At 42.6% G+C, this 17,974-nt stretch overlaps 2 protein-coding genes across 10 annotated transcripts in view; both read right to left on the bottom strand.

The window, feature by feature from the left end:
- Positions 1-274: 274 nt before the first annotated feature.
- Positions 275-1,980, bottom strand: rasd1 (RAS, dexamethasone-induced 1). The gene is made up of 2 exons (XM_024386302.2): positions 1,543-1,980; positions 275-1,331 (listed from the first exon to the last, which is right to left on the bottom strand). The coding sequence occupies exons 1-2, from the start codon at positions 1,814-1,816 to the stop codon at positions 805-807; spliced, it is 801 nt and encodes a 266-aa protein (XP_024242070.1). The 5' UTR covers positions 1,817-1,980; the 3' UTR covers positions 275-804.
- An 11,218-nt stretch (positions 1,981-13,198) lies between these two features.
- Positions 13,199-17,974, bottom strand: part of pemt (phosphatidylethanolamine N-methyltransferase) — a 79,445-nt gene continuing 74,669 nt past the window's right edge. For all 9 annotated transcript variants that reach the window (XM_024386587.2, XM_024386586.2, XM_024386583.2 and 6 more), the window contains one exon: positions 13,199-13,718. Coding sequence is in view for 2 of the 9 variants with exons in the window: in XM_024386584.2 (XP_024242352.1) it covers positions 13,664-13,718 (55 nt within the window). In the remaining 7 variants the exon portion in view is untranslated. The remainder of the gene's footprint in view (positions 13,719-17,974) is intronic.

Here is a 17,974-nt window from a genome sequence, read left to right as displayed (position 1 = left end):
GCCATGTAGTGTATGTTCCATCACTGGGTAATTATAGTTCTGACATCAATTAGGCTGCATTCTTTATCAATCACTAACCATGTGGTGTGGTAGGGGCCCATTTGGCTAGCAATTGTCTTACTGCAGCTACATCAATAAATCATGCTGATTCATTGATGTTTAGCCTAAGTAGTTTCCCTGGATCTCTAGGCCTACTGCTAGGTAGGTGTATGGAGTGATGAGTGGGCCATTTCAAAACACTTGTAAGAGAAGAAAAACATGAAGAAACAGAAGATTCAGATTATGTGTGTTTATTTTTTTCATTTTTTTCATTTTTTTTTGCAAAAGTTGACTGACACAAAATATACATTCACAATATTAAATGTTTCAGGTTGCAACAATCAAGTATGAATTATCTGTTATAAAATGTGTTACAAAATGTAAAACTATTCTCAACATTGCACACGCCAGAATGATCTTTTCTCGCCTGTCTGTAAAGGCTGATGTCAAAACAATACATTTTACGCATTTGTGAAGAATATCACAATATTTTAAGCCACATCACAAAAGGCTCTTAACAGAACAAAGTAACATTATTAAAAGTCTCGTGGACATGCGCTTCCACGTGTGCGGAGTGTCTGAATCTAGTCAGTGTCATTGCGCCCGGAGCACATCCGCTCTCGGCATCGCTGCCTCAAGTGTCCTCACTACGGAGCGACGGTAAGCGGCATGGGCAGCCTTGCGCGCCCAAGCCCCGTCTTTCAGGTGCATCACAAATGAAGCACACCCTTTTTGGTTTCAAGATCTATAAAATTAATCTCAGTCTTAACTGATAGTACATCTCTCTTTATCCTTTCCCTGTCCGCCGATCGCCTTCTCCTTTATGTACATCAAATCACTGTGGACGCTCGGGCGCCGGGCGAATGGTGCCACGATGCCGTAGGCGTCTCCATTGTCCTTCTTGTTCTTGTTTTTCAGGGACTTACTGCGAAGCATGTCGCAGTACTGCACCGAGACCTTACGGTGGAGGTCCGGGCTCATCTCATTGGGCAGCTTGGCCATGGTGAATAGGGTCTGGAACATTTGATCCACGTTGGTGTTGCGCTTGGCTGAGATCTCAAAGTATGCGCACTGCTCGTCTCCCGCCACCAACTGCTCAATCTCTTCCTTCTGCACCTCCCGGTAAAACTCCCGGTCGCCCTTGTTTCCGCAGATAACAAGAGGAACGTCAATGTTCTCCTTGGTCTTGTTTTTCAGGCACGACTTGGTCTCAATTATCTGTTGCTTGAGCCTCTGCACCTCCTGGAAAGAGTCTCTGTTGTCTAAGCTGAAGACCAGGATAAAGACATCACCTGAAGGGAAACAAGAGGAGCAACGCATTTAGTATCTTAGCTTCTAAGAAACATATTGACATAGGCTACAGTATTTACATGCGTAATGGCACCAGTGGCGCGTTGTGCAGCCAATGCAAAATGCACCCTTGAGGCTACAAAAATGCACGACTACAGATTGCTATTGGACATGCCCTCTTTGAGCCGCATTAACTAGAGATGGAATATTTACCTGTCAGTATGGATAGTCTCCTCATTGCAGGGAACGGGTGGTTGCCTGAGGTATCCAATATGTCCAGTTGGTATACATCTCCCTTAATGCTATACAGTTTCCTGTGAAAGTCCTCGATGGTCGGCGTGTACTGCTCCTCATCGAATCTTCCGTTCAGAAACCGGGACACGATGGCTGTTTTGCCCACCTTGGTGGATCCCAAAATCACCATCCTACAGCAATTCTTTGCCGGGATATCGAAATCGTTCTCTGAAGGAGACATTTTCTTGATCATGATTCCAAAGTAGCCTAAATAGTTGCCTAGAGTGAGTCAAATGTGTTCGGACACTTCGTTTCGTTTGATAAATACAACTTTGGCTGAATCTAACAGTAGGCTACCGTTCGATAGTTCTTAGTGTGCTCTGTTGCGTCTGTCTGAACTACAGTGAGCGCCTGATATTTAAGGTGAAAGCGGAGCCCTCCCTCTCCCGACGTCACGGGTTTCAGTGCTCCATTGAGCAGAATGTAAAATGTAATATAGGTGCCCACTGATGCATCAGTCAGTTCCAGTCTGAGACTGAGAACGGCTGACCAACTAACTACCTTGGGGACTGGGACAGCAAAGCATTGTAGCTTAAAGCACATGAGAAGACGGAGATAAACAAAGCATTGACTCGACTTTGACAGTTGGGCATCCGCATATTTATCTTCATCTATTGTTAGTAATATTGTGCGTAATGCCCGCTTTCTGCAATATTATATGGTTAATAAATTACACCATTTCCGTCATTTAGACTACTCTGGGACATTCTGTTTGGAATGATGATGGACCTTGGACAACTTTAGTAATAGTAAATCTACAGAACGGAAGTGAGGACTTGTGACTCAAAATAACACTCTCCATACCAGCCAATTCCTATGCGTCAGTGCAGTGGGCCTACACAATCTGTCCTTTTACTATTTAACTGTGTCAGATCGTTTGTTTGGTTAAAAGGAAAACTGCCCATGCACATTCAGACAGGTGGAAATTAAATTGTCATTCTAGACATTAACTAATTGAATTCAAGTGTAACAAAATGTAGCCTGGTATTATTCAACAGTGCACTTAGTTGATTCCTGTTAAGCTAACGCGAATACGTTTTGTTAAAGGGACATATTGGTTTCCTACCCTGTAAGCAGTCTATGGAAAAGGTATGACAGCAATCCATGCTTTGGTTCTGTTTAAATTGCTAACTGCTTATTGGCATTTATGGCACAAATCCAATGCAAGTCAATGGTACCTATATTAGTATTTTTGCGCTTCATGCCCAATCAATTCTAAAGTATCTATAAATTAGTAGTTCTTAATTCAAGGCCTGTCAAAAAAAAGTGTTGTTGTGCACGAAGAACATGTGTATTTACAAAGCCTACCACAAGGGGGCACTCATGTTATGACCCATACATGTGCCTTGGCAAACATGCTTTGTGTGATTATTAGCCATAGACGCAGTATTTAGAGATGGTTCTCTCAGTGTGTGGCTGCATAATGCATAGCCATTGTGTGTACACATATCTGCGCTTACATGTGTTCCTTTATGCGTATTTGTCCTGTTTCACTGCATGTACAAGTGTGAGGTGTGAAATGGAAATGTGTTTTTTTTGCATATCCCAACTCCCTGTGAGACTAGGGTCACAGCCAATGGTTGCGTGCCATGTCATCAAGTATGTCATCGACTGACAGATTGCTGTAACATATAATGTGGTTAGCTGCTACATGAGATAGCTATCCAGGCATTGTAAGATCAAGCACACGTCAGCTACGCCTGGGCAGAGGAATGCACCCAAGGCATGGGCCAAATGTCCCCTCTCTGTTCCGAAATATGCGAACAAAGTTCTTCGATAGTCATCGCATCTAGATATCTTCCTTTTACGTGCGCCTGTCCACGAGAGACACAGTGCCATCCGTTTTGTCACTAAAGCACCTTATACCACCCACCACTGCGACTTGTATGCTCTAGTCGGCTGGCCCTCACTACATATTCGTCGCCAGACCCACTGGCTCCAGGTCATCTACAAGTCCATGCTAGGTAAAGCTCCGCCTTATCTCAGTTCACTGGTCACGATGGCAACACCCATCCGTAGCACGTGCTCCAGCAGGTGTATCTCACTGATCATCTCTAAAGCCAACACCTCATTTGGCCGCCTTTCGTTCCAGTTCTCTGCTGCCTGTGACTGGAGCGAATTGCAAAAATCGCTGAAGTTGGAGACTTTTATCTCCCTCACCAACTTCAAACATCTGCTGTCTGAGCAGTTAACCGATCGCTGCAGCTGTACATAGTCTATCGGTAAATAGCCCACCCATTTTTACCTACCTCATCCCCATACTGTTTTTATTTATTTACTTTTCTGCTCTTTTGCACACCAATATCTCTACCTGTACATGACCATCTGATAATTTATCACTCCAGTGTTATTAATCTGCAAAATTGTAATTATTCGCCTACCTCCTCATGCCTTTTGCACACAATGTATATAGACTCCCCTTTTTTTCTACTGTGTTATTGACTTGTTAATTGTTTACTCCATGTGTAACTCTGTGTTGTCTGTTCACACTGCTATGCTTTATCTTGGCCAGGTCGCAGTTGCAAATGAGAACTTGTTCTCAACTAGCCTACCTGGTTAAATAAAGGTGAAATAAAAAATAAAAAATAAAAAAAAGGCTAGAGGCAAGGCCCCCCACATGTTTTAGATACTCCTACCCAAGGTAGAACAAAACACAACTGTGTTTTTTCACATGCCTAATAACCATATATGAAATGGATGGTTGTGTAGAAATATTTGACTGCAAAAAGTGGTTAAATTGATATTGTGACACACAGTCAAAAAGTACAGAATATGCCTGGCTGGAGGGGGGATTAGCAACATAAATTCATGTAACCCATTAGTGCTGATATTGCAAAATGTGGACTAGTGGAGTGGGCCTATCGAGGAGGTTGTTTTTGATGATTGGCCACTAGCCTAGTAATCAGTATGTAACTTCAACCCTCCCTGAGGTGGAGGGTGGCAGAGGCATCCCCACTGGCTGACTCACTGAAGTGGACTTCCAAGTGGGACGTGTGCCGGCCTCTCAGCGAAACCACTGGTGGGTTATGAAAGAGAGAATCCAGAGGTACTGTGACCCAATGTACCCACAACCTGTTTATGATGACTTACCCAGGGTCTCTCTGACCCGGAGCCTGGTGCACAGGTAATGACCCAATATTAGAAACAGGTCAATAATATACCATGATGAGTTTGATTGATTGGAGAAAAAAAATCACCACTGTAAAGTGTCAAGCAGCTACTGGCTTTGTGTGGTTTCGCACCACATGGCTCCTCAGTGTCCCCCCGCTGCTAAATAGCTTTTGATTGTGCCCGGTCCCCAGAGGCAGCCGGCCAGCCTCGTGGTAAACGGGAAAAAGAGTTGAGCACAGCTTGTAAGAAGAACAGGGGAAAAGGAATTGAACCTCTCTTTCCCTGAAATGTATCCTCTTGTTCCCTTTTCATCGGTCGGTAATGTATTGCTCTGGTCTGCAGTAACAGCTCACTAACTGCTCTCTCTTTCTCTTTGCGGTGTTTGCTGAGGAGAGGTAGCTACTGTACAGTGCATTCGGAAAGTATTCAGACCCCTTCCCTTTTTTCCACATCGTTTGTTACTGCCTTATTATAAAATGGATTAAATATAGATTTTTCCTCACTGTACCCCATAATGACAAAGAGAAAACAGGTTATACATTTTTGCAAATGCATTAAAAACAAAAAAACTGAAATATCACATGGACATACACCGCCGTTCAAAAGTTTGGGGTCACTTAGAAATGTCCTTGTTTTCCATGAAAATGTACATGAAATGAGTTGCAAAATGAATAGGAAATATAATCAAGACGTTGACAAGATTATAAATAATGATTTTGAATTGAAATAATAATTGCGTCCTTCAAACTTTGCTTCGTCAAATAATCCTCCATTTGTAGCAGTTACAACCTTGCAGACCTTTGGCATTATAGTTGTCAATTTGTTGAGGTAATCTGAAGAGATTTCACTCCATGCTTCCTGAAGCACGTTCCACAAATTGGATTGATGGGCACTTCTTACATACCATACGGTCAAACTGCTCCCACAAAAGCTCAATAGGGTTGAGATCCGGTGACTGTGCTGGTCACACCATTATAGACAGAATACCAGCTGACTGCTTCTTCCCTAAATAGTTCTTGCATAGTTTGGAGCTGTGCTTTGGGTCATTGTCCTGTTGTAGGAAGAAATTGGCTCCAATTAAGCACCGTCCACAGGGTTTGGCATGGCGTTGCAAAATGGAGTGATAGCCTTCCTTCTTCAAGATCCCTTTTACCCTGTACAAACCTCCCACTTTACCACAACCAAAGCACCCCCAGACCATCACATTGCCTCCACCATGCTTGACGGATGGTGTCATCACTCCTCCAGCATATTTTCATTTTTTTCTGCGTCTCACAAATGTTCTTCTTTGTGATCCGAACTCCTCAAACTTAGATTCGTCTGTCCATAAAACTTTGTTCCAATCTTCCTCTGTCCAGTGTCTGTTATTTTGCCCATCTTAATCTTTTCTTTTTATTGGCCAGTCTGAGATATGTCTTTTTCTTTGTAACTCTGCCCAGATGGCCAGCATCCCGGAGTCGCCTCTTCACTGTTGACGTTGAGACTGGTGTTTTGCGGGTACTATTTAATGAAGCTGCCAGTTGAGGACTTGTGAGGCGTCTGTTTCTCAAACTAGACACTCTAATGTACTTGTCCTCTTGCTCAGTTGTGCACCGGGGCCTGCCACTCTTCTTTGAGCTATTCTGTGAAGGGAGTAGTACACAGCGTTGTACGAGATCTTCCGTTTCCTGTCAATTTCTCGCATGGAATAGCCTTCATTTACATTTCTTATTTTTAATACATTTGCAAAAATGTCTAAAAACCTGTTTTTGCTTTGTCATTATGGGATATTGTGTGTAGATTGATGAGGGGGAAAACCAATTTAATCCATTTTAGAAGAATGCTGTAACATAACAAAATGTGGAAAGTCAAGGGGTCTGAATACTTTCCGAAGGCACCGTATATTCACCAGCTCTCCAATGTATACATGTTTTGAAAGCTTAAAACAAGCATTTCATAAATGTAAATGTTCCTATGTTGTATTCCTACGACTAGCGAGATATTGGTGATGAGATCATATTTTGTAAAAAGGTTGCCTATTTTAGCACGCACAGTATCTGGATTCTGGATCTTCCCTTTTTCTACTGCAGAGTCATTTAGCAGTTACTCTCATCCATCACTCTTATAAAGAGTGACTTATAGGAGGATTTAGCGTAAAGTTCCAGATTTTTTCAAGTAGTCTGCTTGAGATTTGAACCCGTAACCTCGGTTATTGGCCCAACGCTTTTAACTGCTAGGCTACCTGCTGCTCTGTAATAGACTGGTACTATGTAGTCAGCTAGCTAGCTATACATATTGCCAGCCATACATATTGCCAGCCAGTAAATAAATAATTTAGCTAATAAAAGCAGAATCTAATGTGTGTTAATAAGCTAACCCCATCCATTTTTTGTCATATGATAATGGTATTTGGTCCTATTATTATGGCAGGGGTCAAAGACAGGCAGTAGTGAGAGAGAGAGAGCGTCACCCATGCTGAGGCAGGGAGAGGACGAACAGATCGTCAGGTGAGAATTTAAATTATAAGGCACTATCAGTTCAACTCCTCATCTTTGCTGACTAAGTGCTATAACAAATGTTGCCTACATTCAGATTTAATTTGGTTGTCATGGTAGGGGCCAGAGTGAGAGGGAAGCGTGGTGAAGGGTACACAAAGAATAATTGTTTTTGACATTAAAGGGCTCAAATCAATCAGATCCGCTTTAGCCAACATCTGCATAGAGCTGGAACTGGGTTAGAGGTGTCAAATCCACAAGTGGCTCCTGGCATTACACCTAAAGCGGACATTGCCAGAGATCCCATGCAGCCTGGTTTTAGAACACTGGAATGTCAGATGTAACCTACACCTTGATTAGGATGAAACAAATCCTAATGATTTCCTTTATGATTTTTCAATTTGAGCTGAATTATTTCTATATAGCCTACACTTTCTCGTTCTAATAACAGGAGTGGGGTGGATATAGCTTCGTGACAATGATCGCGAGAGCAGCTGCTCACCGATTGGACGGCTCCAACTTCTGACAATGCCAAAATATCCGACACTGCCAAATTATCTGGGTGTCTGCTATTACTGGTTAACACTTGACCTGATTGAATCTAGGCCTAAATGTATAAAGATGGGGTGTGGTGGTGACTTTCTGAACTGTTAAAGAGATTCTCCAGAACTTTTTAGCCAGTAGTTCTGAAAGTAGCTCTCATGAGCCAAAATTGGTCCCTGAAAATTACGTACTGAGTCACATTTGTTCAGATATGTGCACCAAGTCACTGCTCGCTCTCTCACTCTTATATGTGTGCATCTTGCTAGCTGTCACTCAAATGGCGAGGGGCTGAAGCTCATTGGCTGAAACTCGAATTGCTAGGAGGCTGGCCTACATGGGGGAAAATATAGGGAAAATGGCGCAGCACAGCTTCCAGAAAACAGTCGCTTTACAACTAGGGATTTTGTGGCTATTTGAGGTAAAACAGTAATTCTGCCCATAGATTATGCATGTACTGTATGAACTTAACATTGACACATCCAACCCAAAGTCTCACATTTAAAACATATTTACTCGTTGACAAAGTTCCGGGGCATGTCTTTAAAGGCTCAATACAGCCGTTTTCATATCAGTGTCACAATTAAGTACCTTAATGTAATACTTTTCTAATAAAATTGACAAAAATAGCTTTTTAACAAAAAACTTTCTCAAGCAAGAATTTTGCTAGGACTGTCTGGGAGTGGTCAGAGTGGAGAGGGGAAAACTAACTAATACCTAGCTGTTATTGGCGATGTCACCAGGCAAGCCAAAACTCTTGCTGGTTGAAAGTACAAATGACAAAAAAAATGTCTCTATTCAATCTGTAAAGCTAAAACGTTGCAGAGTTCAAAATATACATTTTAAGTTCATTTGTGATGGAACCGACATATGCAGCGTTTATCGTGAATACCGTCTCTGCTAAAGCAGGAACATTGCCTTCAAATTTAAACCACGCCGTAAAGCTGAACTTCTGCAATGCAGATTTTATAGAGCCCTTAGTTGCACCAGCTGTTGTATATTATGCAAAATACAGGAAGACAGAATAGGGCCTTTTAAGAGTAAGGGGAAAGAGGGATACCTAGTCAGTTGTACCACAATGCCTTCAACTGAAATGTGTCTTCCACATTTAACCCAACCCCTTTGAATCAGAGAGGTGCGGGGGGCTGCCTTTAATCGACATCCACGTCTTCGGTGCCTGGCGAACAGTGGGTTAACTGCCTTGCTCAGGTGTAGGACGACAGATTTTTACCTTGTCAGATCTGGGATTCAATCCAGCAACCTTTTGGTTACTGGCCAAACGCTATAACCATTAGGTTACCTGCCACCTAAGAACGCAGTAATAGTAATATAGAAAAAAATGGGTATTTCAGTTGTGATTGGGGTATATTTTTGGATGTCAACCCTCCAATATGCAATCAAAGGTTACACCCTTGTCTCTAAAGCAATACAGGCACATAGCAATGGAACACACTCAGTGCCAATGGCTCCACAGAAACAGCAGAAGAAACTGAACCTTTTAATGATGCATGTTTATTTCACGCAATAGACTAGAACAAACAATCGACTGTATAGATATGGCATTGTGTGCGAGAGAGGCTGCAGAAGAGACAGTCAAGCAGAGCTAAATAAAAAGAGCCCTTTCCGATAGCATGGCGAAGGATTTCTAATGACAGTGAATGCAGACAAGATATGACACATTAAAATGGAGTTTAAAAAAGAAATGTAAAAAAACTGTTATAACCGGTTAGGTAGCGGTGGACACAGAGGGCCTTTATTACAGAGCTTAAGGGATGAGACAGAACATTGACACAGAGAGAAGGAGAGCTGATCTCTCTAACACTGTAGGAGGGAACCAGGGAAGGAGACAGGGCCCTGACATGAAGGGTTCCATGTCCCACTGCTGTATCCACCCATCCTTCACCTCCCTCGTTCCACATTACCAACGAGAGGAGGAAATGACATTCACTTTCCCTGTGAATGTGAGAAAAAACAACGCAGGGAGCGAGACCACAAAACACACATAGAAAAAAAGATGACCATTGGGCCATTTTAATGTCAGATAACGATCTGTGATAGGAGAAGATGGAGAAGGATGCAGGTGACTGGTTACGGGTCCAGAGGCGATGGAGGAGAATAATGTGGAACACAAAATGTACAAAGCAAACAGAGGACTTCAAACAGCCGGATTACAAAGGACTCTGGATGTGTGGGACAGAGAGAAGCAGAGGCAGGCAGAGGACACACAGCTTGGTGCATCAGCAGTTGCAGCCATGCTGGGGGATTGCTACACAGACGGTGATGGGAATACAACACTCATACTGGGAAGTTGCCCTGTACAAACACGGGTTCCCACAAGCTGCAAAACATGGGGTGTCCAGAGTTCACATTACACTTAACACTGGCCAGCTGCTGGATGCAGGAGGTGTGTTGATCTGGTGTTTGAGACAGTTTTTTGTAAGCAGATGTAATTCTGTAAGTCACAGGGCTCTCCAACCCTTTTACTGGAGAGCTACCCTCCTCTTCTACGTTTTCACTTCAACCCCAGTTGTAACTAACCTGATTCAGCTGATCAACCAGCTAATTATTAGAATCAGGTGTGCTAGATTAGTGTTGGAGTGAACAGGAAAAAGGTTGGAGAGCCCTGGTGCAAGACAAGTTACACAATCCGTTTTGTAATGTTCAGTAGATGCCACTAGTTTCTAATATACCTTCTCTGCATTCACCTCTTCCAGACATGTTCAAACACCTTATGGCCATTGGTGAAGTGAACGTTCATGTATCTGGTAGTTTCTAGTGTGTGTTTATACCTTTTTTGGTCATCTTTAATGGTCTAGTTAAACATTCCTTGCAACCACCCATCCCTTCCAGTCAAAACCCCAAAAAATGACTGAAGGCATACTAGTATATATCTGGTAGTTTTTAGTGTGTAGTTATACCAAGTTTGGTAGTTTTTAGGGTCTAGTTATACCTTCCTTGCACCCACCCATCCCTTCCAGACAGACCATGACCCAGACCATGACTCATGGCAGAGCTGCTGTTCCATCAATGTTTATTAAGGGTTTGCATAGCAACAAGTCTGACTGTGTGTGACTACCTGGTCCCATCATAACCCAGTTAACTAAATAACAAGCAGACTTAATAATGACATACTATTATTCAAATAATAGCATCAGTCAAGCAATCAATCTGGCAAGTGTGCTTAAGAGCGTCTGGGAGAGTCTTCATTGGTCAGATTTCCTGGTCTGATTGTAAACAGACAGGGTAATAAATGGTCTGGTATACTCGTTTCGGCGGCGTAACTGTGTTGGAGCAAATCAGTGAGCAGCTGCTGTTACGGTCATTGTCACTGAAACCACACCAGTCCGTCCGTATATCCCACCCACGTCAGAAGTTCAGAACGACTCAGTGAACACAATGGCAATGTCAACTCCCCCCGGGGACACAGTGCTGCACCGCAGGGGAACTTACTGCTCTGTAAATGGTCCATGTACATTTTCTCCTCCCTCCCCATCTTTCACTCTCTCTTCCAGAGTGAGCCTGAATTGGCCACAATAAAAGTTTCTGCATCCATAACATGAGAAGAAAAAAAGCAAAAGCGTCTGTCTGACCACAGCCTCACATTGATATGGCTTTCCCCAACCCTTTAATCAGTGGCCGCGTCACACAGGTCCATTTAAAACCTCAATGAGGAAGTGTGCTTCTCATCTGATCCTAGGATAGTTATGCTAAATACAGTGGCTTGCAAAAGTATTCACCCCCCTTGGTATTTTTCCTACTTTGGTGCCTTACAACCTGGAATTAAAATAATTTGGGGGGGGGTGTATCATTTGATTTGCCTAACACGCCTATCACTTTGAAGATGCAAAATATTTTTTATTGTGAAACAAACAAGAAATAAGAGAAAAAAACAACACTTGAGCGTGCGTAACTATTCACCCCCCCAAAGTCAATACTTTTGAGCCACACCTTTTGCAGCAATTACAGCTGCAAGCCTCTCGGGGTATGTCTCTATAAGCTTGGCACATCTAGCCACTGGGGTTTTTGCCCATTCTTCAAGGCAAAACTGCTCCACCTTCTTCAAGTTAGATGGGTTCTGCCGGTGTACAGCAATCTTTAATACCACAGATTCTCAATTGGATTGAGGTCTGGGCTTTGACTAGGCCATTCCAAGACATTTAAATGTTTCCACTTCAACCACTCGAGTGTTGCTTTAGCAGTATGCTTAGGGTCATTGTGCTGCTGGAAGGTGAACCTCGGTCCCAGTCTCAAATCTGAAACAGGTTTCCCCCAAGAATTTCCCTGTATTTAGCACCATCCATCATTCCTTCAATTCTGACCAGTTTCCCAGTCGCTGCCAATGAAAAACATCCCCACAACATGCTGCCACCACCATGCTTCACTGTGGGGATGGTGTTCGACGTGATGAGAGGTGTTGGGTTTGCGCCAGACATAGCATTTTCCTTGATGGCAAAAAAGCTCAAATTTAGTCTCATCTGACCAGAGTACCTTCTTCCATATGTTTGAGGAGTCTCCCACGTGCCTTTTGACGAACACAAAACGTGTATGCTTATTTTTTTCTTTAAGCAATGGCTTTTTTTCTGGCCACTCTTCTGTAAAGCCGAGCTCTGTGGAGTGTATGGCTTAAAGTGGTCCTATGGACAGATACTCCAATCTCCACTGTGGAGCTTTGCAGCTCCTTCAGGGTTTGCCTCTCTGATTAATGCCCTCCTTGCCTGGTCTGTGAGTTTTGGTGGGCAGCCCTCTCTTGGCAGATTTGTTGTGGTGCCATATTCTTTCTATTTTTAAATAACGGATTTAAATGGTGCTCCTTGGGTTGTTCAAAGTTTCTGATATATTTTTAGAACCCAACCCTGACCTGTACTTCTCCACAACTTTATCCCTGACCTGTTTGGAGAGCTCCTTGGTCTTCATGGTGCCGCTTGCTTGGTGGTGTCCCTCGCTTAGTGATGTTGCAGACTCTGGAGCCATTCAGAACAGGTGTAAATATATTTAGATCATGTGACACTTAGATTGCACACAGATAGACTTCATTTAACTAATGATGTGACTTCTGAAGGTAATTGGTTGCACCAGATCTTAACTAGGGGCTTCATAGCAAAGGGGGTGAATACATATCCACACACCACTTTCCTGTTTATATTTTAGAATTTTTTAAACAAGTAATTTTTTTTCATTTCTCTTCACCAATGTGGACTATTTTGTGAATGTCCATTACATGAAATCCAAATAAAAATCTATTTAAATTACAGGTTGTAATGCAACAAAATAGCATTTTTGCAAGGCACTGTATAAACAACAAAGGTCTCTGGTCAAAAGTAGTGCACTTAATAGGGGATGTGGTGCTATTTAGAACATATACTTCAGTTATAATGTTGATGGTGTGTTAATCAACAACACAGAACACAAGACAGACAGACAGACTGGTAATGAAACAACAGTTCAGGTAGTTATGGGATCAGATCTGTATTTACAGTTTCATTAAGATACATGGGACTCTGCAAACATAGCCATGCAGAAGATATTCTGGAATGATTGTCATTGGCTTTTGAGATAAAAACTACACGACTAAATAGTGTGAAATATGAAAACTACAGAGCATTCAATTTAAAAGCTGAAAACGATTGATCCAGCCCTTGCATTGTTAAGACTTGCTATTAAAATACTGCAAGCAGGGATCAAAGTTTTTATAAAGAGAAGTAGAATATCTTGGAATTGGGCCAGGATGAAGACTGTGTACTTGATCTTTGCCAGAATACAAAAACACCCTCCATCCCTTCTCTCTCTCTCGCTCTCTCTAGCCCACCTCTCGTGCTCTGTGTAGCAGGCTGACGTGGTGTGTGGCCTGGTAGTCAGTCTGGTAGTCTCTGATTTGTAGGTATGATCCTCAGACAAACACAGTTCATCCTTCCTCTTTATTTGTGCTTGCAGCACTGTGCTCTCTGTCGATAGATATCCTCGGTGAAAGGTCTGTAAAAACCAGAGAAAAAACCCCACATAAACAGGAGAAGAGAGTATTACTGTTCCTCCACCGTACCAACCCGTGCCTGGAGCCCCGTGTGTGTCTGTAAAAGGTGTCCCTCCTCCTGCATGTTATCCATTGATGTACAATTTTCTGCACCATTGAGCCTCCTTCTAAGGCCACGTCCTATACAGAAATTTGACTGCAGGGCCACTCTCCCTCCCTACCGATGGACTGGCAACAGGTAGGTGGAGACTGGGGAGGGATATGTTTTGAGTGGGAAGGACAGGGACAGGTACAGTAAACAGAGCTACCTATTATTTTACTAGTCTGTAAAGGAGTGGGAGGTAGGACATCAAATATTGAGGGATGTTTGGGATGAGAATTGAGCTTACAAATGTATGTTAACAATAACGCTTATTTAAATTCAACGTGAATCAACAATATCTGTGAACGCCTTGAGAGGGAATACAATGGCATAGAAATGTAATCTCATCCTAGTTCTGCACTGGCACCCGACTGAAATAGAACACGGACTTGATTGACACACACTTAGTTTCATGTAGAGTGATTGTGAATGCAGTATCAGGGAAATGCAATCTCAGCATCTTCTGATGCATATCTTCTTCCCCGAGTCTCCTTGATGTTTGTTTTGATAGGTGAGTAAATGAGTATGTCTTTCTGTGTCCCTGTGTTGATGACCGGTCTGGTGTGTCATCCAAAGACAGGCAGCTAACAATCACCTTTCTGTTGTCCATCACTGGGGGTGTTGATGTCTCTTGCTCACACACACCCACATGATCCACCGACAGCACGCACGCACGCACGCACATACCACACCCACAAGCTCCCCCAACCATACGCGCACACACACGCTCCCCCGACCGCACACACATGCTCTCATGAGGACTGCCACTGCAAAGGAAGACCCAGAGTTACCTCTGCTGCAGAGGATAAGTTCATTAGAGTTACCAGCCTCAGAAATTGCATCCAAAATAAATAAATGGTTAACAGAATTCAAATAACAGACATCTCAACATCAACTGTCCAGAGGAGACTGGGTGAATAAGGCCTTCATGATCAAATTCCTGAAAAGGAACCACTGCTAAAGGACACCAATAAGAAGAAGAGATTTGCTTGTGCCAAGAAACACGAGCAATGGACATTAGAAAGGTGGAAATCTGTTCTTTGGCTCCAACCGCTGTGTTTTTGTGAGACGCAGAGTAGGTGAACGGATGATCTCTGCATGTGTGGTTCCCACAGTGAAGCATGGAGGAGGAGGTGTGAGGGTGCATTGCTGGTGACACTGTCTGTGATTTATTTAGAATTCAAGGCACACTTAACCAGCATGGCTACCACAGCATTCTGCAGAGATACACCATCCCATCTGGTTTGCGCTTAGTGGAACTATAATTTGTCTTTCAACAGGACAATGACACAACACACATCCAGGCAGCTTAAGGGCTATTTGAGAAGGAGAATGATGGAGTGCTGAAATCAGATGACCTGACCTACACAATCCCCCAACCTCAACCCAATTGAGATGGTTTGGGATGAGTTGGACAGCAGAGTGAAGGAAAAGCAGCCAACAAGTGCGCAGCATATGTGGGAACTCCTTCAAGGATGTTGGAAAAGCATTCCAGGTGAAGCTGGTTGAGAGAATGCTAAGAGTGTGCAAAGCAGTCATCAAGGCAAAGGGTGGCTGCTTTGAAGAACATAAAATATATTTTGATTAACACTTTTTTGGTTACAACATGTGTTATTTCATAGTTTTGATGTCTTCACTATTATTCCACAATGTAGAAAATAGTCAGAAGAAAGAAAAACTCTTGAATGAGTAGGTGTGTCCAAACTTTTGACTGGTATTGTACTAAACTAAAATATAAACGCAACATATAAAGTGTTGGTCCCATGTTTCATGAGCTGAAATAAAACATACCAGAAATGTTCCACACAACCCCAGGACCTCCACATCCATCTTTTTATTTATTTAGCCTTTATTTAACTAGGCAAGTCAGTTAAGAACAAATTCTTATTTAAAATGATGGCCTACCCCGGCCAAACCCTTCCCTAACCCAATTGTGTGCCGCCCTATGGGATTCCCGATCACGGCCGGTTGTGATACAGTAGTAGTGATGCCTCTAGCACTGAGATGCAGTGCCTTAGACCGCTTAACCACTCGGGAGCCCTGCCGGATCAGAGACTTGTCCCAAAGCCATTCCTGCATCGTCTTTGCTGTTTGCTTAGGGTTGTTGCAAACTCCTAGTCGGCTGTCATGTGCCTTTTACTGAGGAGTGGCTTCCGTCTGGCCACTCTACCAGAAAAGGCCAGAATGGTACAGTGCTGCAGAGATGGTTGCTCTTCCCCAGATCTGTGCCTTGACACAATCCTGTCCCAGAGTGCTGACATGCTCTATAAACTGTTGGACCTTATTTAGGCAGGTGCCTTCTGGAAAGTTCCTCCATCTCTGACACTCTCCATCCAAGCTTGTATTGTCATACCCAAGAAGACTCAAGGCTGTAATCGCTGCCAAAGTACTGAGTAAACGGTCTGAATACTTGTGATATTAACGTGATATTTTTGCTTTGTCATTAGGGTATTGTGTGTAGATTGATGTGGGAAAAAAATTACTTAATTCATTTTAGAATAAGGCTTTAACGTAACAAAATGTGGAAAGGGTCAAGGGGTTTGAATACTTTCCCGAAAGCACATAAATACAGTGTATGTATGTGGACCCCCATTCAAATGAGTGGATTGGGCTATTTCAGCCACAACCGTTGCTGACAGGTGTATGAATGAAATCGAATACATAGCCATGCAATCACCATAGACAAAACATTGGCTGTAGAATGGCCTTACTGAAGAGCTCAGTGACTTTCAATGAGGCACCGTCATAGGATGCCACCTTTTCAACAAGTCAGTTTGTCAAATTTCTGCCTTGCTAGAGCTGCCCTGGTCAACTGTAAGTGCTGTTATTGGGAAGTGGAAACATCTAGGAGCAACAACGGCTCAGCCGCGAAGATGTAGGCCACACAAGCTCACAGAACGGGACCGCCAAGTGCTGAAGCGCGTAGCCCATCCTCTTTCTATTCTGGTTAGGGCCTGTTTGCTCTGTTCTGTGAAGGGAGTAGTACACAGCATTGTATGAAATCTTCAGTTTCTTGGCAATTTCTTGCATGGAATAGCCTTCATTTCTCAGAAGAAAGTTCTTTGTTTCTGGCCATTTTGAGCCTGTAATCGAATCCACAAATGCTGATGCTCCAGATACTCAACTAGTCTAAAGAAGGCCAGTTTTATTGCTTCTTTAATCAGTACAACAGTTTTCAGCTGTACTAACATAACTGAAAAAGAGTTTTCTAATGATCAATTAGCCTTCTAAAATTAGCCTTCTTACTTTGGAGGATAAAAATCATGGACAAAAAAAAATTTTGCCCAAACTTTTGAACGGTAGTGTGTGTATATATATAAAAAATTACCCATCCACCACTTTGGAGGATAAAAATCAACATTTTGAAACGTTTTTTTTTCGCGTTCTCATCGCATATTACCTACAGATACTGAACCTGTCTGCTCACTCCATCTCTCACTAATATAATGTTTAAGAACGCTTGCGGGGGAGTTTGATCAGGGACGGGAAGACAAAACGTTTCTCTTTATCCTCACTCAACCCTTTCATGTGTGCAGCACGAGGGACTGTGGATTTGTATGGGCTTGATGTGACTCAGCATTGAGACAGATGTTGGTCTGCTAACAGTAACAACTGTTATAGAAACACTTCTGTCACTCGGAACTAAACTGTGACTGTAAAGTTAAACTTCTGTCATTGTAAAAACCGAGGGAAAAACACATAGGGAGGCTGGATTGTGATCAGCCTATTGGGCTTTTTTTATTTTATTCAACTTAGTTGTATAAGTCATCCCACATCATCATGATTAAAATTACATTGATCTGATGCAACACATGCTAAGAAACAACCAAACTTAACAAGGCCAATGAAGGAGATCAACATGTAACTTTATTTATGTCAATTTTAGTCATTTAGCACAGTGGTTCTCAACTGGTTTTGCCTCGGGACCCAAATTGAACCAGTTTGTTTCATTCGCGACCCAATATTTGAATCGCAAAAACAAATTGACAAAATACATGGAACATTTTTGCTTATGCTATATTGATAGTAAATGTAGCAATTATATGACAAGAGAACAACATCCCCACCTCTTTCATTGTCAATAATACAATTTTGCTCATATTTTTGATGAATAAT

Source organism: Oncorhynchus tshawytscha, linkage group LG24 (genome assembly GCF_018296145.1).
Source record: "Oncorhynchus tshawytscha isolate Ot180627B linkage group LG24, Otsh_v2.0, whole genome shotgun sequence".
NCBI classification, from domain to species: Eukaryota; Metazoa; Chordata; class Actinopteri; order Salmoniformes; family Salmonidae; genus Oncorhynchus; species Oncorhynchus tshawytscha.
The sequence above is the reverse complement of the archived record's forward strand: the minus strand, read 5'-3'. Positions and strand labels throughout refer to the sequence as shown.

What these genes read in the sequence shown, in the direction of transcription:
- rasd1 (XM_024386302.2), bottom strand. Translation starts at nt 1,816, where the DNA reads ATGATCAAGAAAATGTCTCCTTCAGAGAACGATTTCGATATCCCGGCA. An exon ending in GAGACTATCCATACTGACAG is followed by an intron (nt 1,332 to 1,542) that starts GTAAATATTCCA and finishes GTTTCCCTTCAG; the next exon opens with GTGATGTCTTTATCCTGGTC.